Below are 22,091 nucleotides of genomic sequence, written 5' to 3'. Positions count from 1 at the left end.
AATTTGTCTCAGCGGAAGCAACAAGAGCAGCAGAAAATGATCCAAACAGTTGTTATGAGCCCCTTGATCACAAATGTGACTCACATTATTGCGTCTTCATCTGGATGTCTTGATTTTACAGATATTTGCCTTATTCAGATGTAAAGACGCATGCGTAATACATCCTTTGTTTTATGCTAATTTTGCTAAATGGGTATCTACTCGAGGCAAGTCCTCCCCTAAGAGCTGTGCATGTTTTTTTATGTGTATTCGCATGTGTGTGGACAAAATTAGCCAGAGAAGAGCTCTCGATTTTTCAGATCAATGACTGAAATTAAACACTTGCATGGGATGTGTATTGAAACTAATTCCAATGAGCTCACATAAACACAACAATACATTTAATTAAAGATTGTATGACTACGGTTACTATAAACTGCTGGAGATAGACAACTATTGTGGGACAGGTGAGGATCAGACCCACCTGTCTCACATCAGATTTTCTGATTTCCAGCTGCATTACAGAACAGCTGTTTTATAGAATTCAATAGTATGGACCATATAAAGAGATTATGAGACACACATAATATATATGATAGTCTCTTTAAGTTATTTTGAATTCTAAACCAGCTTCAGATCAAATTTGCTTGATCTAGTTTTCTTTCTTAGTAGAAAGTGATAATAGACCACAAACAGTTGCAAGATATGTTTTCTAGGAAAGAAGCTTCTTGTTGAAATCTTATCAGAGGCAAATACTGTTCAAGTTAAATGGAAAATCTTCCAAAAGGTATTCTGGAAGAGTTTTTAATTAGTAAGGATTTGTTGTGCATATCTATTGAACTTTGTATTTTCAATTTTTGCACAGATAGTTAAACAAATGTTGAATAGGTTAAAGATTCCATAAATGTACAGTCTGGAATCTGATAAAAATAGATATTTTCTATGTAAGACTACCCTTTATAAATCTTCTTGGATTTTAAATCATACACGTTTGGACAAGAAATACGGAGAATGTGATCTCTTGTTGTTCTCAGTAGAAATTAAACCTCTTCTCTGTGACACTTGTTTACTGCAAGATGATGATAGAATATATCGCTCCCACTAATAACCTGCGTTAAATCAGTAAATAACTCAAATCTTCATCTGTTTGTTACACATATTTCTCCTACTTGTTTGTCATTGTGAAGCTTAAATGGATGCATTTATTCCTCTGTCATGCATATTGGACCCTGAATCATTGCTGATGAAGTAAAGGAAAGGCTGATGGCAGACCAGGTGATGGATCACACCAGGACTTGTCATCCGCTGCCTTAATGTAGTCTCATTAAGCTGTAAATCTTTCACAACATCACCCACAAAGACAATGACAGACAACCAAAGTGGTGCAAATCAGAGACGGTTGTGTAACAACACATTTTTAAAAGCAAATAGGATACATATAAATAAGAAAAAGTGAAAGGGGCAGCACACATTTTCAGTACTAAAGTACTCAAAATATGCAAATGTTTTTAGAAAATAGGAATGCACTGCCACAAGATTAAATTCATTAAAACAAACCTAATAACAAATCAATGTTGTGCCTAAATGTAAATGTGTGTACTGTGGAACAAAGACATTCAATACATCAAGGTAAATCACAGGAAAATAAAAGCGAAATGCATTTTTATTTTGGCATATAGTGTCATACGAGAGTCAGACAATATGCTTTGAAGATTCCTTCAAGGTTACAAACAATATTTGCAGACTGTCTTCTTTTCTGCAGTTGATCTGTCCACTGGTCCCACTGTGATGTGTACCGGAGGAACATTTTCACAACTGGATTTTGCTTTAGGAAATATTCGCAGATGAACGAGGACAATCTTTGGAACATTAGCAAAAAGCATCAACATACGAAGATAACAAACGGGATGCTGGAGGTTGCCTGGTTAACAGAATCAGGGTCTTACAGCTCAACAAACTCCTCAGAGCTGAAACTTACCGCTGTCGATAAAATAAGTTGAAGGCAGGCACCTCAGTGTTATCACCTTGATATAAAATAGATAGACTTACTGTCTGTGGTCCTGCTGCAAAATCACAAAAAAACCCAAGGTATATTGAGTGAATTGAAGATTTTGAGTGTTGTACTGTCTAAATCCAAGATGTTTCCTTCATAACTGACGAGTACAGGGAGAAACTCTTTCAAATTATTTAAATCTAATCACAGATTAGAAACAACATTCGAAACTTCTCTTTTTTGAGCAACTTTTAAACACATATCCTTTCACAGGTTGTGTGGTGGACTCATTTACAAAATACAGTTTTTATTGTGGGACCTTGCAATACTTTAAACTATTGTCTCAGGTTTACAGATGTGTGTGCATGTGTGTGTGTGAAGCTGCAATAAAGCTAAACACTGACATCTGCTGGTCTGAACATCTACTGCAGAAAGCAAGAGGATGTAGTTGAAAATATGATAGCCTACTGGACATCCCTCAGGTTGGTCTTTTTCCCCATGACACACTCAGAGCCAGTGACTACAGAGTGTGTTCAGTTAGCATCTGTCCTCCTATGCCTTTTTCTCACCAATAACACTTTTCTACTCCTAATTGACATGATGAAAACTATTAAGAGACAGAATAATTCAAATAAAGTGAATAAAATCACCCCCCTCTGTTATAAAAGTCAGTCCTTTAAACAAACCACCAATGGTCCAACATTTAGTGCTGAGAACAAACAGAAGGAAGCACGAAGAGAGCAAGGGTTGGCAATGTATCAATAAATACAAGGTGGTTGTAGGCCAACCCAAAAAAGAATTTACATCAAAAATAAACTGAAAATGAACAAAGAATGCACAAAAGCACTATAGAAAAACACCACTGCGAAAGTATACTGTGCTGAAATGGACACGTTAGATGTGATGTCAAAGAAGTATTCTTTTTAAAGATATGTGACACTAAACAAAGTGGAAACACAAAGTTATAATATCTTTATAAAATTAACTTATAAAGCTGCCGAATTAATGGAATGTGCCTCAAAATGTCTACTTAAGCAGAATACTTGAGTAAATTCCAACAGTACATTTATCATTCATCTGATAAAAAGGGAAACGTTGCTTTTTTCTTTTCATTCCTTTTTTTGGCACACTTACATTAATAATTCTTTGTTTGTTTTCATGCCAAGTATTACTCTTTAAAACTGTTTTATTTTGTGTTTTTTCTCTTTACATGTTTTCGGATGGATACGGTATTTATTGAACTTTTATAGCCTAAATTGCTATACTACTATATACTGTATATGTATATGTACTATATAAATATGTCCTGCTTTTCATGTTGGTTGTGACCAAAAAATCCCCATTAGGTTATTGAAGTATATTTGATTTGAATGATTGATTGAAATGTTGAGTTGCTTCCCATCACTGACAAGCACATCTTTTTTTTTTTAATCTTTAATTACATCTACAATTAACTTGTAAAAAGCAAAGTAATTCCTCAGTGATATTGAGAGTGTTGAAATATTTTGTTATGTCAAGCTATTTTTGTCTGAACTGCAGTTCTGAAGGAAACATCTTAAAATAATCACCTCTGCATACACCTTATTATCACTTGTGTACATTTATACGAGCGCACTGTGATACATATATTCGATACCACTTAGAGCTGAAGAGAGGAAAGTAACTTATTCATAACACGTGAAATTTTCAGCCGGCAAAAGCCTATCAGGCATAGCCAGCTGTGCCTGTCAGGCTGTACTGAGGGCATACTGTTCTCTCGTAACGCTGTCGTCACTGCTGACATCATCTTCCTACTAGTGACTGCTGTTATCAAGATGGCGCTGCGGCCAGGATCTGGGGGAGGCGGCAGGTATTTTGGCCTTTTAAAATAGACTCTCTTGGCAAAAAACGTTCTCTATAAGAAGTATTCACCACCACTCGCATTAGGCGCCTCAAACCGGCCGTAGAGGCTGGTTTTGTAGTCGAGACATGGAGATGAGATGGCTGGTTATCAGGTGTTACAGCTAACGTTAGCTGGCTGCTTTTGCCTCTGCCTGGCCATGGTCAGAATGACCAAAATAACAAAAAAAATGTTCACATTTCTGTACACATTTTATGTGTTCTATTCTGATTGTCGTAACTAGTGTTTACGAGATCCGGCATCATGACGCGATATTTGCAGAAGAAGTACAGATTAATTTTTGAAGCATTGTTAGAAACAAAGCTAGCTTCTACAGGTAAGCAGGCCGGCCTGTGTGGGACTGGCGACTGATTTGACACTATTATATCATCTGCCATGGTTATCATGCCATTTTGATATATATTTGATTTATAACGATGCCAAAGTAGATGGGACTTTTTTTGTTTACCTCCAGCTGCATAGACATGGACACGTCAGGAGTTTGCTCTGCCTTACATTTACTTCATACCCATTTACTGAATCACCCTCTCACACATTTGTACCCCTGGATACTAGTAAATGTTTCTGGAATGTTGAGATATTTTATCAAAGCAGTGTGATGATGGATCTGTATATGAGATAAAAAGGCCAGCCTCATGATTGTTTCATAAGAAGAGCTGGAGCAGCTTGAATAATAGATATGCTCTGGCTATAAGTATCTCAACTGGCCAGGTGATACTGATCCGAAAGGTGAAACCAAAGTCCTCAAGACTGGAAAAGAGCGTGGGCATATGGGGAAAAAGTCCTGCCAGTACACATTTAGGTCCTTGTAGATGTGGGCAGTAGTAAAACTTTGAAGAGCCTCATAGGTTTTGCTGAAAATATAGTTTTTGATATATGTTCTTGAATTTGTGAATATCTTTGTTTAAATATCTGCATCTTGTTTTGTATTGCAGAATAATCTCATTCATATTTGATAAAGCTTCAGCTCAACAATGGGTGTCCGTCTGTCAGACATGAGAATACATAAGTAATAAAGTAAGATATGCCAGTTTACCAAAGTGCAAAGACAAGAGGTGGAGCAGCTGTGAACACTTTCCGTAATGCTACACATTCAACAGCATGAAACAGCTGGAGGAACCAAACAGAGATGTCGCGTTTACACGCTGCTTTCTGCTGTTTCTTTGAGCCGCTGCTCGAGTTCATGTCACCTGAAGCCATTGAAATGAAAACATTTGGCATCTACAAAAGAAAAACAAAATTAATTTCATTATATAAGACTGTCATTTTTAAAAAATAAGATATGATTGTTAACATTTTTAGCTGGCCTATACTCCAATAGCCAATTCTCAATGAATTGCGGTTATTTGGATGACAAGTCATCATCAGTCAACATTACTTTAAGCAAAGCTGCCTTCACAGTCACAGAAGCTTTTCTAAGCAGCAGACTTTTGGACAAAATGTAACAATAATTTAAAATGAGGTCAAAGCTTTAGCGGTTGTGTTTCCCCAAAGAGACATGGCAGAGAATCTTATCATGTGATGTGATTGCACATTTCAGACATTAATTGTTCCTCCTCTATGTTCAGCTGTTAACTAATAAAGATGATAAAAGCCTGTTGTATTTCTGACCACAGAAGCAGATTCACAATGAACCAGAAGTAATTTTAGAAGCCTGCCTTCTCTCCCCAAGCCTTCAAAACAGTGTGACCATAGCTGTTGGGTGATTAAAAGCCTTTTGACGAAGCACTGAGCTTCCCGGTGTCCACAGCTGCTGTAGCTGCTTATCTCCTCCCATGTTAATCTGTTGTGCTGCGACCTGTTATTTGCTGCAGGATGGCGGGCAGCACTGTTGCGGTGCGCCTCCTATAAAAGCACTTTAAGCTTCAGATCTTACAGGGAACAGATGCGAGACCCTCCAAGTTGAGCATCATCACTGACGTCAGCACCATTAATATTACATCATTACTCTGTGAGGGAAAACCATGGCCTCCTGCTTGTAGATTACCTACTTTTATATTATAACTTATTGTTGTTATGTTCCATTTCTTTCTTCCCTGCCATCTTGCATCTGAAATGTATTTTTTCATCACCAACAGTGCACAAAAATTCATGTCTGTATCAAGTTATTGTGCCAGATTTTCCTTTAATAGCATTACTAATCTCTTTCAAAAGGTTGCCTAATTGCTTACTGAATGTAGCTCAGCATTAACAATTTTTTGGGGCATTTTAGGGACATTTTAGAGACAAGCTGTTAACAATACTTTGCAATAATACTACCTAAAGAAGCAAATAGTTTCTTATGGCAGCGGTACATTTACTCTCCTCACCAGCCCTTAAAGGGAAATACTGAAATTTTGACCAGACAATTTCTCCACTGGGCTCATTAGCTGGTCACAATGTGTGAGTAAAATATTATGAAATATGAGCACTTGCTTTATTTAGGGTTTGTCTTTTTAGTAAGTTATGAGGATTTTCTCATTTCTGTGACATTTTTTCACTAAACGTATGATGTATGATGTTTAGTTATAATGTAATGAACATCTTTGCTTGCAGTTACTGTGCAGTCAACGTAAAGTCAGACTGTCTTTGTATTTGCCACAGGGGCTTCATCATTATATTAGTAAAGCTTGAACTGTCTGACACCGCGCTGACACAGTTTTATTTAGTTGGTTTGAGCATGGACCCTCCCGGCTTTGTCTTCTGTATGTCTCTGCATCGTTGCTTCCAGCTTGAAGAACTGAGTTGTAATAACTCATTTGACAAATAGCTGAAGGCCTGTGTGGGTTGGCTCTGGCGAGGGGTAGACTTGGCGGAATAGTAGAGATTTTCTCCGATTATTTGTTAAACGCTTGTTTCTCTGCCCAGAGCTAGAGACAGAGTCCAAGTCGCCTGTGGAAACTAAAACACAGCATGCTCGTCTGCGATGTTTCCTCACCCTCTTGATTGTCTGGTGTGAGGGTTGCTGCGGCTGTTTGTCAAGATTCAAAAAGCACAGAATGTGAAATTCACCTTGGGCGTAGAGTTTGTGAATAAGCTTCAACTGCTGAAAGGTTGCAGGGCAAAACTGATCAGGGAGCTCTGTCCTCGCTGAAGACAAACTGGGGTTGGATCCATTTAGTTGATTAACTTTCTTTTGTTGCTTGAAGAACTGAAGAACTATTCACAGCTTAAAAAGTTGGTCTGAATATGTGCATAAGGAACCTTCCGAAAGCATCAGACAAGCTAAACTTCACATGTATTTTCACTTAACTCCTTCAGCATATTCGTCTAAAGCTTCTGAATGTTAGAGGCCTGGTTTTTAACAGTGATTACAGCTAGATAGCAACAATCATTGCCAAAATTTACTGCACATCACGTATAAGGAGATCATTGTTCTGTGCTGCAACAGTCAGTGCTGCTTGTGTATTCATACCATCTTTTCCGCAGCCCGTTTTGAATCTCAATATCTTTGTTTTTCCTCTTTATTTCTTCAGCTTTATGTATCCTGTCGGAGGGGGCTTGGGACCACCACAAGGTGAGTCATACTGCAGTCAGTGCTACATTCCTCCTGACAGTTTTAAATATGTTTACCTGGGTTTCTTTTCAGAATGAAGAATACTTGGGATTTAGTTTCGGAATGTTATTGTGAAAAGACGATGTGAGGACCAAACCCTCCTTTTATAACTTCAAAATAACAGATCTGAAAACATACTGGAACACCATTGAATAACTTAAAAAAAATAATAAATCAACCAAAATAACCAAATTAATAAATCACTTTAATCTACATGAAGCAGACCTCTAGGTAATAGTTATGTTTGTCTTTTTTTATTTTGCATTTAAGTTCTGAATCTACTTCCCTGGAAATTGGATAATTAAGTTTCAACTTCTGCTGTCGAAGTTGTATGTATTTCCGTAACCATCAATAAAGTTCTGATTTAAAAACAAAAAAAAACAAACAAACAATGTGAGAGTTTCTACAATTCTCTTGAAATGAAATGCAACCAGATATTGAAAAAGACAGGTTTCCTTAGCAGTAAAGTGAACGATCAGGGTTTATAAGAGTGATCGTACACAAATTCAGAATACGTACAACAGGATAGATGTTGTCATTAAAGATTAACGTTAAAGATTTTTAATAGCTGGCCCTTTCAGCGTTTCATCACCATAAGCCACTACCTTTGTGAGGTAGCAGTGAGGAATCGGCACAGTGCTGTTCATACCTTGGTTACCTGTGCCAGGCGCCATTCACTGCAGGCCTGAGATGTACCATCATTTAGCCGTGCAAGCTTGTCTTATTTAAGCCTTCGACTTTGCAGCAACACTCCCGATAAGCCATTCACGCACCGCTGGGACAAGCGTCTCTTAGGGGTCATTACATGCTCCCGTTAGCAATGTCATTTCAGTCAGACAAATTAGTATGTGTGCAGCCTCCTAAACAAGCCATTTATTCAGCCCAGTTGGGCCCTAACACGGTGAATCATCTGGAGGCTCCAGCAGGAGCTGGCTGCTCAGCTCTGCTTGTCAGCTTACACAGCATGTGTGAAAATAAACACACACTTTTCCAATTTTTCCCTGTTGTTTTGTTCTAAGCTGCCACAATAGTCACCAGAAAAACAGATCTGGTTGCTTTTGTGCCTGTGTCTTTTTCCAGCAGTCCAGAAAGTGTGTTTGCATTCTTGAATCATGTCCAGACTGTGAAGGCAGTTTTGTTTTCAAACTCCAGTCTTGTGTTAACTTTCACTTTGTACTTTGAATTGGACTTTTCTGTCATGGTTCCCAAAGTAATTGTACAAACTTTTCTTCACCATGTCCATAGGATATCATAACGTCATTCACATGACGGTTAAAAACATTTTTATTTTTTGATTTTCCAACCAAACGCAGACATTTAATATACATAGACTCAGTCAAAGCTGTTGAGGTTCGAATCACTCCGGCATGTATTCGCTCAACTAGACTCAGAAAGTAAAGTGTATATTAATATTCTGAAACATTCCCAGTAATTCCTTAATATCCTAAATGTGTCCAGACTGCTGCTCTACTCTAATGAAATCCTGATTTTATTAGCACAGCCTCATCTGAAAAGCACCAGTTAGGTAACCTAAAAACAACCTCTGTGCAGTGAATTCAGCTATAAATGTAAACTGATCTCTCACAGACAACGTGTCCTCACAAAGTCCACAAGATTGAGACGTCGGACATATTTCAGTCAATAGCTTGATTTTGCTCCCCTGCATGTGTACTGGTCCAAAGGCAATGGTCTAACTAATAGTTTGGGCTGGGTCATGCAGCTGTGCCTGTAACCATGCTGACTGTGTGTCTCTCTGCAGGCATGGTGCCCATGCAGCAGCAACAGCAACAGCAGCAGCAGCAGCAGGGCTTTCCTATGGTTCCAGTCATGCAGCCCAACATGCAGGGCATGATGGGAATGAACTTTGGTGGACAGATGCCCCCAGGCGCCATTCCTATGCAGGTGAGCCTCAGATTCTTTACTTCCATTTCCATTCAGTCTTTGAGGTGAAATTGATAGTTCCCTGAATCTGTGGTATTTTAACAAACATGCTACTGTATCTCGAATTCATGCAGTAATACTGACAAACTGCTGTAGTGATTGAATTTAAGTTGATTTAGAGCTCCTCATATCCCCATTTTCTTCAACATTAATGTCTTAGCAAGAATTTATTTACAGCCTGGTGGGTTTTAACTAGGCTCTAATCCATTTCCGTCATTCTGCTTCCTCTCTGAGTGCATTTAATATCAAAGCAAAAGAGTGTGACAGTAAAAAATGCTAATGAGATTTCTAAGCTGCTGTTTTTGGATGTTTTTTGGGGGGACTTTAACAGGGCGGGATGGCGATTGGGATGCAAACCCCTGGGATGCCGTTCTTGGGTCAGCCGCAGTTCATGGGCATGAGATCCGCTGGACCTCAGTACACTGTTGACATGCAGAAACAAATGGCCGAGGAGCACCAGTAAGACATTTTCTGTACTGATATGATATTTCTGCTTTGTCTTACCTGCATTTGTTTTATATGTGCACGTTTGTGAGACAGTTAACCTGAAGATGAACAAAAGAAATGTGCTGTTTTAGAGGAAAATACGTTTTCAGCCACACCAGAGTTTTGGTGAGTTGTCCCACCACTTAAATCCAAATTTAAGCTAATGGATGATCTTATGTGGATATAAATACTAACTGAAAGTAAGGATTAAATTGAAGACCGAATGCCCTCATGTCATCACCATGTTTGAAATGTGTGCAAGTGCACCGAAGAGTATTGGGGCTGTTTTAAGAGAAGGACAAGAGAAGGATTATTTTTGTGATAAATGTATGACGTCAAATTTTCAACAAAACTAGTGATGGGATTATTTAAAAAAATTCTGTTTAGTGAGCAGATCTTTTGCACAGCAGTGTTTTGTACAGATGATAGTGGTCTGCAGAGGATTTGATAATCCTCTAAATGCCCCCAGCTACTTTAACATCATCATGAGTTTGTCATCAGTGGTTTTGAGTAAAATGCCCCGAAATATAGAATGGTTTGCTTTGATGTTTGTTACAGACTCATGATGAGTTGTAGTCGGTTTGATAATCCCTTAACTTTTAATTTATAAAGTGCCATGAGGTTATTTTGTCCTCTATGACATGACTAAACACCTGCTGAATTAATGACTCTCTGCTTTAATACAGTCTTGTAGACCTGCTGGTGTAGCTGTAAACTTTGCCAATGCACCGAATCACTCAGGTTACTACTGCTGTGATAACTTAATGGATCTTTCCCCCGTCTAGAGTTTATACTTCCTTCTCCTTTTTCTCTTTTTTCCTTTAAGATTTGCTATCCATTTATCTACTTCTTTTCTATGCATGTACACTGAAGTGCCACAAAATAAACCCCATCCCCTACTTAATGTTGTGTACCGTAGCTCCCCTTGTTATACCAAACCAACCTTTGAACATGGACACAGGACCTTTTAGGCTCTGGCATAGGGACATTGGCAGTATATTCTTTGTTTCCTGTGGGACGGGGCATGGGGCCTCTGTGGGTGGGGGTTGTTTTTCGACGACTCACAATCACTCGATTGGATTGGGATCAGGGGAGTTCGGGTTAATGGCTTTTCCATGTTCGTCAAGCTAGGCCTGAACAGGTTTTATGTTGCGGTGAAACACATTTTCGTGCTGGCCGAGGTTGCTGGTGTCTAGGTGCGGCATTGCAGTGAGGGGTGTGCTCGGCGTGCAACAATGTTTAGGGTATGTGTAAATGTAACGTCATCACAGCATGATGCCAGGAGTCAAAGTTTCCCAGCAGAAAATTGCATTGAGATGATGACTGTTGTTCCTTTCGCCTGTCAGTGGTTTTAAGGTTGTGGGTGGTCGGAGACCTGTTACTCAGGAGGATCCTGTTTGCTCCTTTATGTTTAGTGCTAGTATTGTATTGTCATGGTTATATATATAAAACAGACTTATTTTAGAGAGTAAATGGACAATTATTGACATTAATGAACTACTAACTGGTAGAGCACCATATGTAAACACTGATAAAACATAGAAATGTTGATTTTTATCAAATTAATTTATACTTGTCTAACGCTTAATCTACTTTAATTTTATTTTAACAAGTAATTCATACATTTTGCCTTTCTCACAGCTCCACCAACGATGTTTTATATGATATTGGTTCTTACTGTAACATCTGTGCTGCTCTTGCCCTTTAGAAAACGTTTGGAGCAGCAGCAGAAGATGCTGGAGGAAGACAGGAAAAGAAGACAGTTTGAGGAGCAGAAACAGAAGCTGAGGCTGCTCAGCAGTGTCAAACCCAAGGTAAGTTTCTCTTCACATCCTGTTTACCTTGTTGTTTTTCAGGCACTGCTCGTCTTTGCAGCCCTCTTGATCTCATTACTCTGTTGGGCTGTCCTCAGACAGGAGAGAAGAGTCGAGACGACGCTTTGGAAGCAATCAAAGGCAACTTGGATGGCTTCAGCCGAGACGCAAAAATGCATCCCACTCCATCATCACAGACTAAGAAAGCAGGTACTTTCACCCTCTTCCTGTCATTTTTCTTCAGAAATACCTCAGTCTGACAATAATGACCTAATTAGAGGCAGGTCATCATGAAGACTGCGCAGCTGGCAGCCTGATAACCCATAAATGTGGATTTTTTTATTTTTTTTTGGGGGGGGGGGGGGGGGGGGGGGGGGGGGGATATGATCCACAACACAGATTTCTCTCATTTCTCTCATACACCTTCTTAACTTGATCGTGTCTTACAGTTGTAGAATTCCTTCACGTATACCTTTTATCCCTGTGCAATTCCAAACATTGTAGGCATGCATTTATTATACATACCCTGAGAAAATGTTTTATAGCCATGGTTCCCTACCTTTTTAGTCTTTGAAACCTTATTTAGGAGCCATATAAACTTGCAGCTACATGTTACAGGTCATTCAGGCAAAAACTAATTAGACTTTTAAATTGTTTGGATCATTTGTAACCTATTGTGACCATCAATCATCTCAAGTTTTATCCAGGTATCTTATTATTATAGTGAAAATAGTGTTTGTTCAGAGCTGCAGTTCTACAGTTTCTGGTTTTGCACAATATAATCACTCTTAAAGTGTCCAACCCTTAATTCATTCACCATCATAGTGTGTCATGTGTTGTGCATCATCATTATTTCTTCATTTTTGCAGACTCTTCGCCATCACACCTGTCTGTCACCACTCACTCCCTCCCCCCAGCTTTGTCCGAGGAAAATGACGATTTTAGTGACTTTCAGGGGCCTCTAGATGCCCCTGCCTCCTTCCCTCCACCCTCCTCCTCTTCCTCCTTCGGCCTCTCCTCTCAGGCCCACGTCCAACCTTCATCCTCTGCCCCTAGAAGTTTGGCTGAGGATGATGACGAGTTTAGTGATTTTGTACAGGGACCTCTAAACACTTTCCCTTCCTCTGACTTCCACCTCCCTTCTCAAGCTCAAGTCCAACCATCTTTCCCTTCCTCACAATCCCTCCCTGCCTCTGTGTCCATTCCCACTGCCACCCAACACTCTGCTGTCAACACCAGCTCCCAACCTACATTTCAAGGTAACTCTTCTTTGTCTTTGTTGACACCTCTCCTTCCACCTCTATAATTTACATTCAACTGTTTCCACTCAGTCCACATAGTGCTGATTTTTTGCTAGTGCTTTAGGTTTTAGTGGTGCCTCTAGATATTGGGTTGGTCTGTAATACCTCACTGTTTTGATACTGTGGACGACAGGACAGAAAGATCACCTCCTGTGCAGAGACATATCGTCAGCTGTCCATTTATCGTCTTCCCCGATACTCAAGATGTTTCCGACCTACAGCAGTTATTCAGCTATCAGAATAGGCAAAGTAGCTGGTCGTAGAATGGTTTTCTTTTTGTATATTAGAAAAGAGATTCTTGTAAATATCTATTTTCAAGGCTATTCTTATGAAGGAAGCATAAGAAATTTGTTATGGCTGAGTGGAAGCGAGGCAGCAATACCTACAAAGCAATCTAAAATAACTACAAAGCAATTTAAAATACCTACAAAGCAATCTAAAATACCTACAAAGCAATCTAAAATAACTACAAAGCAATCTAAAATACCTACAAAGCAATCTAAAATACCTACAACACACTGAATACAAAAGTTCAACATTTTATTTTATTTTTTTAATCATTCCAAACTTTTTCTATTTAATGGGCTGTTTACCAAGAGTGAGACAATAAAAGATCTGATTTTTAATTTTTTTTTTTTTTTTTTTTAATTTTTCCAGAGGAAATAATCTTTTCTTTAGCTCATCAAAAAGATGTGCTACTGAGTCGGTTTTTGTGTGGGAGATTTTTGGTTAATCTCTTGAAAGCTGCTTTGCTTTACTTTCTGTAGAATTTATTTGTCAAGTAGATTCCCTTTAAACATTTGCAAAGACATTTCTAGACTCCAAATCCAGCAATTTGTACCTTGTAGTCTTCTCCTTTCCTGCATTTGTGGGTAGTTTGTTTAATAAATGCATCTGCATCCACATCCTTGACAAAGTAAGGAGGAACCCTCAGAGATTTATATGTGCTGCTCGTGGTCTTAGGCTTCTCTGCGAAGCCTCAGTAGTTGCTTCTACTGCATAAATAAATTTAGTTCAATGTGTTATCCTTTGCTCTGCTATTTAGACTCTGCACTTCAACACAGTCAGGTTTCAGAGATGTATAACCTGTCCAAAGACACGGAGTCTGGACTGTGATAAAGAAGCTTGTTCCTCATTCACCCTTCTAGGCCCGTCACTGGAAGAGAAGCTGTTCTCCTCATGCGATCTTACTGCTGATAAAACAGCCCATGTTAGCTTTAAATCCAAGCAGAGTTTGACTCAGATGGCTCCTAGAACTAAAGTTTCATCCCAGTTTCAAGCCAGCTCAAAAGCGAGGGACTGGGGTGCAGCCCCTGAGGACTTGAGTTCCGTCTTCGTCAAAGAAAATCCACCAGAAGCCCAGGCGACTTCACCCAACCAGCCCCCACCAGCTGCTGGCCTGTCCCCTCAAACCAGTAGTGACAGTGGTGAGAGAAGTGCCTGTTTATTAGACTTCAAAGCTGTTGCTTCTCTCCTGCACTTTACTGCAGCATTAACACATAAATAAGGCAGTGGGTTTCTTCCTCTCCTAAAGAAATATTTTCATTCTTCCTAACCTGACAACATGATTCTGTCCCAGATGGCATCATACTTTTGTAGCTTGTGAGCTGTTAATTGAAATCAAAGTGACACTTTCCTCATCTATCAGATTATTCTGAAGCAGCAGTGCCTTTGAGGTATTCTTCTGGTGCCTGAACATCTTTGCTCTTTTTCTGCCTACTTCATACCTCTGTCAGTCATGTTGGTGCTCTCTTCTTGCATCTTGGAAATGGACTGCATCTGTCAAGGTCTGTTGGTGATACCTGCTGACTAAATAAGCTGCCATCTGTTCCCTCACTGTATAACACCCTCTCAGAGAACGACCTCTGGCGCATGCTGACTGCCTTGGTTTAACAGGGATGCGCATGGACTGGCAGATGCCACTGGGGCCCAAGATAATCCAAGGCTAATTGTGCATGCTACTCTGCTACTCCTCTCCGCTGTTATTTGTTTGTCTGTGCCCGTGTCCTCCATGTCATCGAGGGAAATGTAGCAGCTCATCATGCAGACCAGGGAGATCTGTTAAGATTCATTGAACTGCTCAAGACTGATGGGAGAATAATGTGGATAGTGGTTGCCTGAGTAAACACAGGGACTCAAAACAAGTCGTACTGTTTTACTGAAATGTTTTTTTAGGCTTTTTTTCAGAGAAGAAAAAATGCAGGTCGCTATCAGCCGTTAAAATAGAGTTTCTGGGGGTTTTTTTTCTTACAAGGCAGTCTTCTTTCTCCTCTCTCCTTGAAGCTGGAAATGACTCAGACTGATTTATTATTGTCTGATGTGGCAGGGTGTTTGTGATTCAGTGCAGGGGAGCTTTAAATCTGTAGCAAGCTCTCCAGAAATCAGGTGTATGATTTTGTTGTGTTCAGTACAAGCGGGGCTCAGCTGCCAACAGGCTTGGTCAAGAGTTCTGCCATACCAGCTAACTAACTGCCTGTGTGTGCGTGTTTCTGCCTGTGACAGCAGGTGTTGGTGTGTACCCACAACAAGAGCACATCCAGTCCATGCTGCCAGCCTGGGTTTACAATGACAGCCTCGTCCCAGGTAAACACTGATTAATGAATGTGTCCAGTGTAATGTTTTAGACAATATTTTGTGCAAAGAATGGCCCTAAACTGTAAACAGCATGAGCTCTCACTTAACAATGTAAAATCTGCTTTTCTTTTCTCAGAAATGTTCAAGAAGGTTCTTGAGTTCACAATGACTCCTGCAGGGATAGACACAGCCAAGCTCTACCCCATATTAATGTCATCAGGTCTTCCCAGAGAAGCGCTGGGGCAAATCTGGGCATCAGCCAACCGCACAACACCTGGCATGCTGACCAAAGAGGAGCTGTACACTGTACTGGCACTAATTGGTGTGGCACAGGTAAACACTGGCATCAAAACAAATGATCCACTTAGAAGGACTTCACTAATCCTCCCCCTCAGCTTACACTGTCACGCCATAAATTCCATACTGAAACTAGATGGGCTTGGCTTGGTTTTGAATCAGCCAGCAGCTTGTGAAGCGTAGTAAGCTCCATATATATGCCTGAGTCCCCATCAGCTGAGTTTGGCAGGAGGCTTCTTATCATGCTCGGCCTGGGCCTGTCATCAGCCCCCCCCAGGAGGTTGCAAATCTGCAGGCAGCTCACGAAATGCCACTGCTTCCATGCACGGAATAATAAGACACCTTTGGTGATGTAAATCATCCAGAGCATTAAAACACGAGCCAAACGTGGTGCATTCTCTTGAGCCTGCCAGAGACTTCTGTTGAAAAGGAGCTCGACTCTGCTGCGTAATTTATAAGAACATCAGTTCGTCTTTACAATCATGGCACCAAATTATATAATAGCCAATGTGCCCAGACACCTTCTAGGAATATTACAGATTAATCCAAAGAAAATAAAGAAGCTTCATTATTTACAACATTGTTACAGAATAAAATTCTGAAACATTAGGGGTAGTTGTTAAAGATTTATACTATACTATTATACTATACTATATACTAATTTTTTAGTGCTTTTTCACCTCCTCATCTTCCCTGTGGCTCACAGCTCAATCTTGAAAACTATCATAATTATATAACTTAAGGTTAAAAAAAAGCTTGTGAATATCTAGTGAATTACTCAGAAAGCAGGTGTTATGGGGACTTTTTTTGATTATGTGTTGGGAAAACTTGCCAGCCGCATGTCCTGGACATTTGGTGTGGCTCCATAGTGTGTTGTAATGTGTTAGAACAACAATGAGCTCAAAGGAAAACTTAATTTTTGTTTCAGATACACAGAGTAAGCTAATATCGGCCTTTGTTTCAGAGTGGCCTCCCAGCAATGAATGTGGAAATCCTTGGTCAGTTTCCCTCTCCACCTGTGCCCAACCTGCCGGCCCTAACCATGGCCATGGCTCCCGTCATGCCGCAGCACCAGCAACCCATGATGACTCAGCCCCCGGTCTCCATGCCCATACCCACACCAGCACCACCAGTCATGGCCATGGCAGCCGCAGCACCGGCTCAACCATCTACAAACACAAATTTCATCGCCAGTTTTCCTCCTCCACAGGTATCCCCTCCATGCTTTTAGTTCTTTGCATTGCTGTGGCATTGCTGTGTCATACATTTTACTCACTAACAAAGTGTTCACTTAGGCAGCCAAAGCCGATGACGATGATTTCCAGGACTTCCAGGAGGCTCCGAAGGCAGGAGCAGGAGACCATACCTTCACTGACTTTCAGGGAGAGTCAGGAGGAAATTTCCCTAGCAACACTGCACATCAGCACCAGAACAGGTATGTACTGTCAAATCTGTGAGGAAGCTGTGTCAGTCTAAATGTTTATTTTTCTTTTTTTAAGTTTTAATGCCAAGTTTACCAAACTAGAGTTGACGATATACTCTCTGCTCATCATTATCTCTCTCCTGTTACACTCCAACCATTTGCTTTTCTTGAGAAGAGATGTGAATATTTACTTAGATGAGTGTCTAATACTCATCCCTGGATGGTTATTTATAGCCAAGTTGTTCCGCATAATAATCGTGTCTTGTCACTGTCTGTCTAACAGTCGAAGACACTGTCTTAATATCTTGTAATTACCGCCTCAGAATAGCAATGAGTTTGGGTCATCTCTTAATTAATTCATTTCGGTGGACAGTAGATAAGCTCATTTCTTCATATGACTTTCCAAGAGACCATTCTTTCAGTGAGGCAAAGCTGAAAGGCAATTATCCACAGAGAGACAAAGAGAACTCAGAATAAAAGCAGCTCACATCTAAGTGGCATGGGCGTTTTATAATTCTCTTGTATTTTCCCTCTGGAACACACATAGCTGATTGTCTCAGCAATGTAACAAGAATTGGCCACAGTCTGAGATTGTTGTCTTATTAAATGAGCATCTGAAAAGGTTGAGTTGGGTTGCCGGGCAGAACTGGCAACCACAACTTACTGTTGGATGTCCTGCAGAAAAAGGGCTGTAAGAAGTATGATTTCATCTTTGTTTTATTTATTTATTTATTTCTAATTTGAGACAATACTTTACTTTTCAGTATTCACTCAGTGGTAACACGAACCAGTGTTATTACAATGTGTAATTGGGTATTTATATTTGAGAGAGATTATGTCCTTTTGTGCTGAACTAAATTAAAGCAGCTACCATTATTCATAGCAAACAGCTTTGAAAGTAGTATTGATCTCATATGATGCATTAAAGTGAATAGATCACAAAATGTCAAAGGTTTTTCTGAAAGGATTTATTAAACCCCTAAATACTAATTTCTGTTCAGTAATATTTATGTAACAAAATGAAAATGTTTTTTCCTCATTTTGTCCACAAATACAATTCAAATCAATCTGAAAAAGAGCTACAGTAAACAAAAAGGACATTTCTAAACGTGAGTCAGGATAAATATGGTGACTTTATCAGCCGAGCATTGTTATACGTCTGCATCACCTGTGGTGGCCTCTGGATCATACTTGACGGGAACTGACAGGAACAAACAATACACAAACGTCAGTGAACTTTAGCTGTGCTGGAAGTTGTTCTGCAGTTTAATCTTTTTAGTGTTTTTACCCTCCAAATGTTCCATCAGCTCAGGCAGTGTATGCAGATTAAATTCTACCTTGAACTTCACTCTTTATGATGTATGACCATAGCTTTTGTGTCTTTGTAGCACGCCTGCCATGCTGACTCCAGTGTCGGGTTCCTCCTCCTCCTCCGTCACGACCTCCGATAAGTACGCTGCGTTCAAGCAGCTGTCTGTGGATCAGCCTGCAGAGCCTCCGCCCCCTGCCTCAGGTATCCTCGCCACCTCGTGTACGACATAGTGTTTACTGCATGGTTTGCCCTCCATGAGACGCTCCTGCCACGTAAAGCCTGGGATGGAAACGTAAAGACAGTTTCAGATAGAAAATATTGTCTTCAAATCAGCACAAGTGATTTCACAAACTGAAAAAATAATTTCATAGTACATCCTCTTTGTTTCATCTAAAATATATAAATTGATATCTGAAAGTTGCAGCTGCAACTTCTTAAATGTGCATGTGATGAAGTAAATTAAATTTCCAAGGCAGCTTCTGTGAGACTACTGTCAGTTTAATGGAAATGTTTTCAGCTACTTGGTGTTTCATTCCTTGGTTAATGAATAGTTCTGTTTCTTATGGCTGACTGCATTAAGGCAGCACCTGCCTACCTTTTAAAGGTGGAGTGTTTTCTGTTCATAATCATTCAAATTTCTTCTTGTTCAGATATTGGAGACAAATACAGTGTGTTCAGACAGCTGGAGCAACCTGCTGACAAGAAACCAGTCGGTAAGAAACTCACCCATTCTTTCTTGTACATTCAAATCTCTCGTGTTGTCAGCTTTTTTGCTTCACGTGTTGAACTCCGAGATGGCCCCCGTCAGTGTCACACCCTCCTCAGAAAACACATTTTTTCTTGGTTTTAACACAGTAAACAGAGTTGGGCTTGTATTCTCTCTAATAAGGCTTTTTGTTTGAACTTGGTTAAAGCTGTCAGGTCACCGTGATGCCATTGTTCCATGTTTACACTGTACCTTGTTCAGCAAGGCTGCGGTGTTGATCCAAGTGTGTTTCCCATCCCTGTTTCATTAGAACAGTTTCTGATGGGGGCAGCTCTTACAACTCCAGTAAGTCATGCTTTGCAGTGACCTTTCTTTGGCATTGTCAGGCTCCATCTTCCCTAATGAGCCCATTAGTTATCTCTCTGCCACCATACACCAGAGATGTGAACAGATTCTCTGTCTCAGTCAGTGCATACATTAGTGGATTAACAACTGAAAAAGACACCAAAGTTCTTCCAATAGACAGTGTGTTTTCTCACTGTCGTAAATGACCATCTTAACTCGTGATTTCAGCTTGTCAGACACAAAGAGACAACATTACTTGTTAAGATGGCAGTTTTTGCAGCTTTCCTTTCTCTACAGTTCAGTGCATGTTAGTGGAATGGTGTGTTTTTGTGTGGCAGAGCTTTTCATGAAGTGATGTGTGTTGTTCTTTAGAAACTCTGCAGCACACAGTTGATAACGAGCCCAGAAGTTTACTGTTCTCAGAGGAGCGGAGGCATACTGTAACTAATCCAGCAGCTGCCTCCCTTATAGCATTTAAAATTGATTTGTGGCTGTTGAGATGTTTTTGTCTCCGGTATGTTTTTTGTTTACTAATCTTAAATCCTTTGGTTTACAGGGGAAGGATTTGCAGATTTCAAGTCTGTCAGCGCTGATGATGGCTTCACAGACTTTAAAACCGCCGACAGCGTCTCTCCATTAGACCCCCCAGATCAGGCCAAGATTTTTCAACCTGCTTTCCCCTCTGCTTTCCCAAACTCTCAGTCTTTACAACAACTTCCACAGCAGCAGCCAGCAGTGTCTCTTTCGCAGCCCAGAAATCCTCTAAACATGGCCGACCTAGACCTTTTCTCTTCTATGGCCCCCTCTGTTCCTGCCCCCAGTGAGACAAAACCCAGCACACTCCCCCCTATGTCTGTACCCCCATCTCTAGTGCTCCTTCCTGGTGGAACCAAACCTTCAGGGGGAGGAGCAGATGATTTTGGTGATTTTGCTCTATTTGGTGCCTCCTCTGACACCACTCAAGCTTCAGTAACAGGAGGAGCTGCAGCAGCACCTCAGGATGACTTTGCAGACTTCATGGCGTTTGGCAGTTCTGGTGGAGAGCCGAAAGGCGGGAGCAGCACAGGGGTCCAAGGTGAGACCTCGTCACAGCAGCTGCCTCTGCAGAGCTCAGACAAGTACGATGTATTCAAACAGCTGTCTCTGGAAGGAGGCCTCGGTTACGACGACACCAAAGGAAGTGGCGGCGGCTCCTTCTCTTCTCTCAAGAGCGACACGGACGACTTTGCAGACTTTCAGTCATCTAAGTTCTGCACAGCACTCGGAGCTTCAGAAAAGACTCTGGTGGACAAGGTGGCTGCTTTCAAACACGCCAAGGACGACTCCGCCTCCGTCAAGTCTCTCGACCTCCCGTCCATTGGCGGGAGCAGCGTGGGGAAGGATGACTCGGAGGACGCTCTCTCAGTGCAGCTGGACATGAAGCTGTCAGACATGGGTGGAGACCTGAAGCACGTGATGTCAGACAGCTCTCTGGATTTGCCAGGTCTCTCGGCCCACCAGCCCCCCGCTACAGGTGAGGAACTAGTGCGTTTGCTCTGGTGAGGCTCTGTAAAGTCACACCTGGTGTTAATTCGGAGGCCAATTGAATATGCTCAAATACTGAAGAGAATACACAAATAACATATCAGATTTTTGCATCATTTTCATTCCACATTTCATCATTCATCTCAGATTCTATATTCATTAAGTAATTTATTTATTTAAATCCTCAGTGTCTTCTTCACTTCATCATTATGTCCACAGTCCCCTCCCTGCCCTGTATATGTTGTTACTATAATGACAGAAAGCTCCTGGGCCGTATCTCTATTTATTTACAAATGACTAGTGCCTGGTTTTGATGTGTTGGCAGTTGTAGTCCATATTTGAGGTCCCCGGCTGCTGTCTGTCTGACTCGGATAAGCCTCCTGTTTGTTGTGTCCACGCTACAGTGACAGACGTTGCACTTCAGTGTACCATTGGTGTGTATGTGTGAGTGTGTGTGGTTGAAGTGTTGAGCAGCGCTAACAGAAGGTTCAGTTGAATACAGATGAGTACAGGAGGGCGTTAGCAGTCATGATCCTCTTATTTATTCAAATCACAGTTTTTGCACAGCAGACTGCAATTTTCCCAAAGCGTTACCTGAAAGACATCTTTTTCGCTGTCGTGTGCTGAAGGCATACCAAAAATGATCATTTTGATTAGCTGGAAAGGAAATATCACCCTTATCAAGACATTATGCATGCAAAACCTGGAAAAAAGCTGTTTGATAGAGTAACATTCTTTCTGGATGCAAAAGACAACTTCAGACCTGAGTGCATGCATTTCTCTCTTTATGTCCATCAATTATAGTATTACCCTGCAGTATTTTCTCTCCAGTCATGCAGTATTATTTGAATAGAATGTCCTTCTGCTAATGAGATGCTTCATGGCTTGTCTGCTTTTTCCTCCCTACCTCATGTTAATGAAAGTGGACTCGAAGTTTACCTAATTCTTGTTGTTAAATGAT

General features: G+C 40.6%; 1 protein-coding gene across 8 annotated transcripts in view; it reads left to right on the top strand.

The window, feature by feature from the left end:
* The first annotated feature begins 3,761 nt into the window (after positions 1 to 3,761).
* Positions 3,762 to 22,091, top strand: part of synrg (synergin, gamma) — a 32,963-nt gene continuing 14,633 nt past the window's right edge. For 2 of the 8 annotated variants that reach the window (XM_072392205.1, XM_072392203.1), the window contains exons 1-15: positions 3,762 to 3,821; positions 7,328 to 7,368; positions 9,167 to 9,309; positions 9,680 to 9,807; positions 11,543 to 11,648; positions 11,747 to 11,858; positions 12,518 to 12,907; positions 14,098 to 14,376; positions 15,452 to 15,532; positions 15,660 to 15,856; positions 16,785 to 17,030; positions 17,116 to 17,255; positions 18,632 to 18,756; positions 19,206 to 19,268; positions 20,163 to 21,119. In XM_072392205.1, the coding sequence (XP_072248306.1) occupies positions 3,787 to 3,821; positions 7,328 to 7,368; positions 9,167 to 9,309; positions 9,680 to 9,807; positions 11,543 to 11,648; positions 11,747 to 11,858; positions 12,518 to 12,907; positions 14,098 to 14,376; positions 15,452 to 15,532; positions 15,660 to 15,856; positions 16,785 to 17,030; positions 17,116 to 17,255; positions 18,632 to 18,756; positions 19,206 to 19,268; positions 20,163 to 21,119 (3,043 nt within the window). In that variant the 5' untranslated portion in view covers positions 3,762 to 3,786. The remainder of the gene's footprint in view (positions 3,822 to 7,327; positions 7,369 to 9,166; positions 9,310 to 9,679; positions 9,808 to 11,542; positions 11,649 to 11,746; positions 11,859 to 12,517; positions 12,908 to 14,097; positions 14,377 to 15,451; positions 15,533 to 15,659; positions 15,857 to 16,784; positions 17,031 to 17,115; positions 17,256 to 18,631; positions 18,757 to 19,205; positions 19,269 to 20,162; positions 21,120 to 22,091) is intronic. The other 6 variants (XM_072392210.1, XM_072392209.1, XM_072392204.1 and 3 more) reach the window with 5 other exon arrangements.

Source organism: Leuresthes tenuis, unplaced genomic scaffold (genome assembly GCF_036924035.1).
Source record: "Leuresthes tenuis unplaced genomic scaffold, fLeuTen1.0.hap1 SCAF_9, whole genome shotgun sequence".
NCBI classification, from domain to species: domain Eukaryota; kingdom Metazoa; phylum Chordata; class Actinopteri; order Atheriniformes; family Atherinopsidae; genus Leuresthes; species Leuresthes tenuis.
The sequence above is the reverse complement of the archived record's forward strand: the minus strand, read 5'-3'. Positions and strand labels throughout refer to the sequence as shown.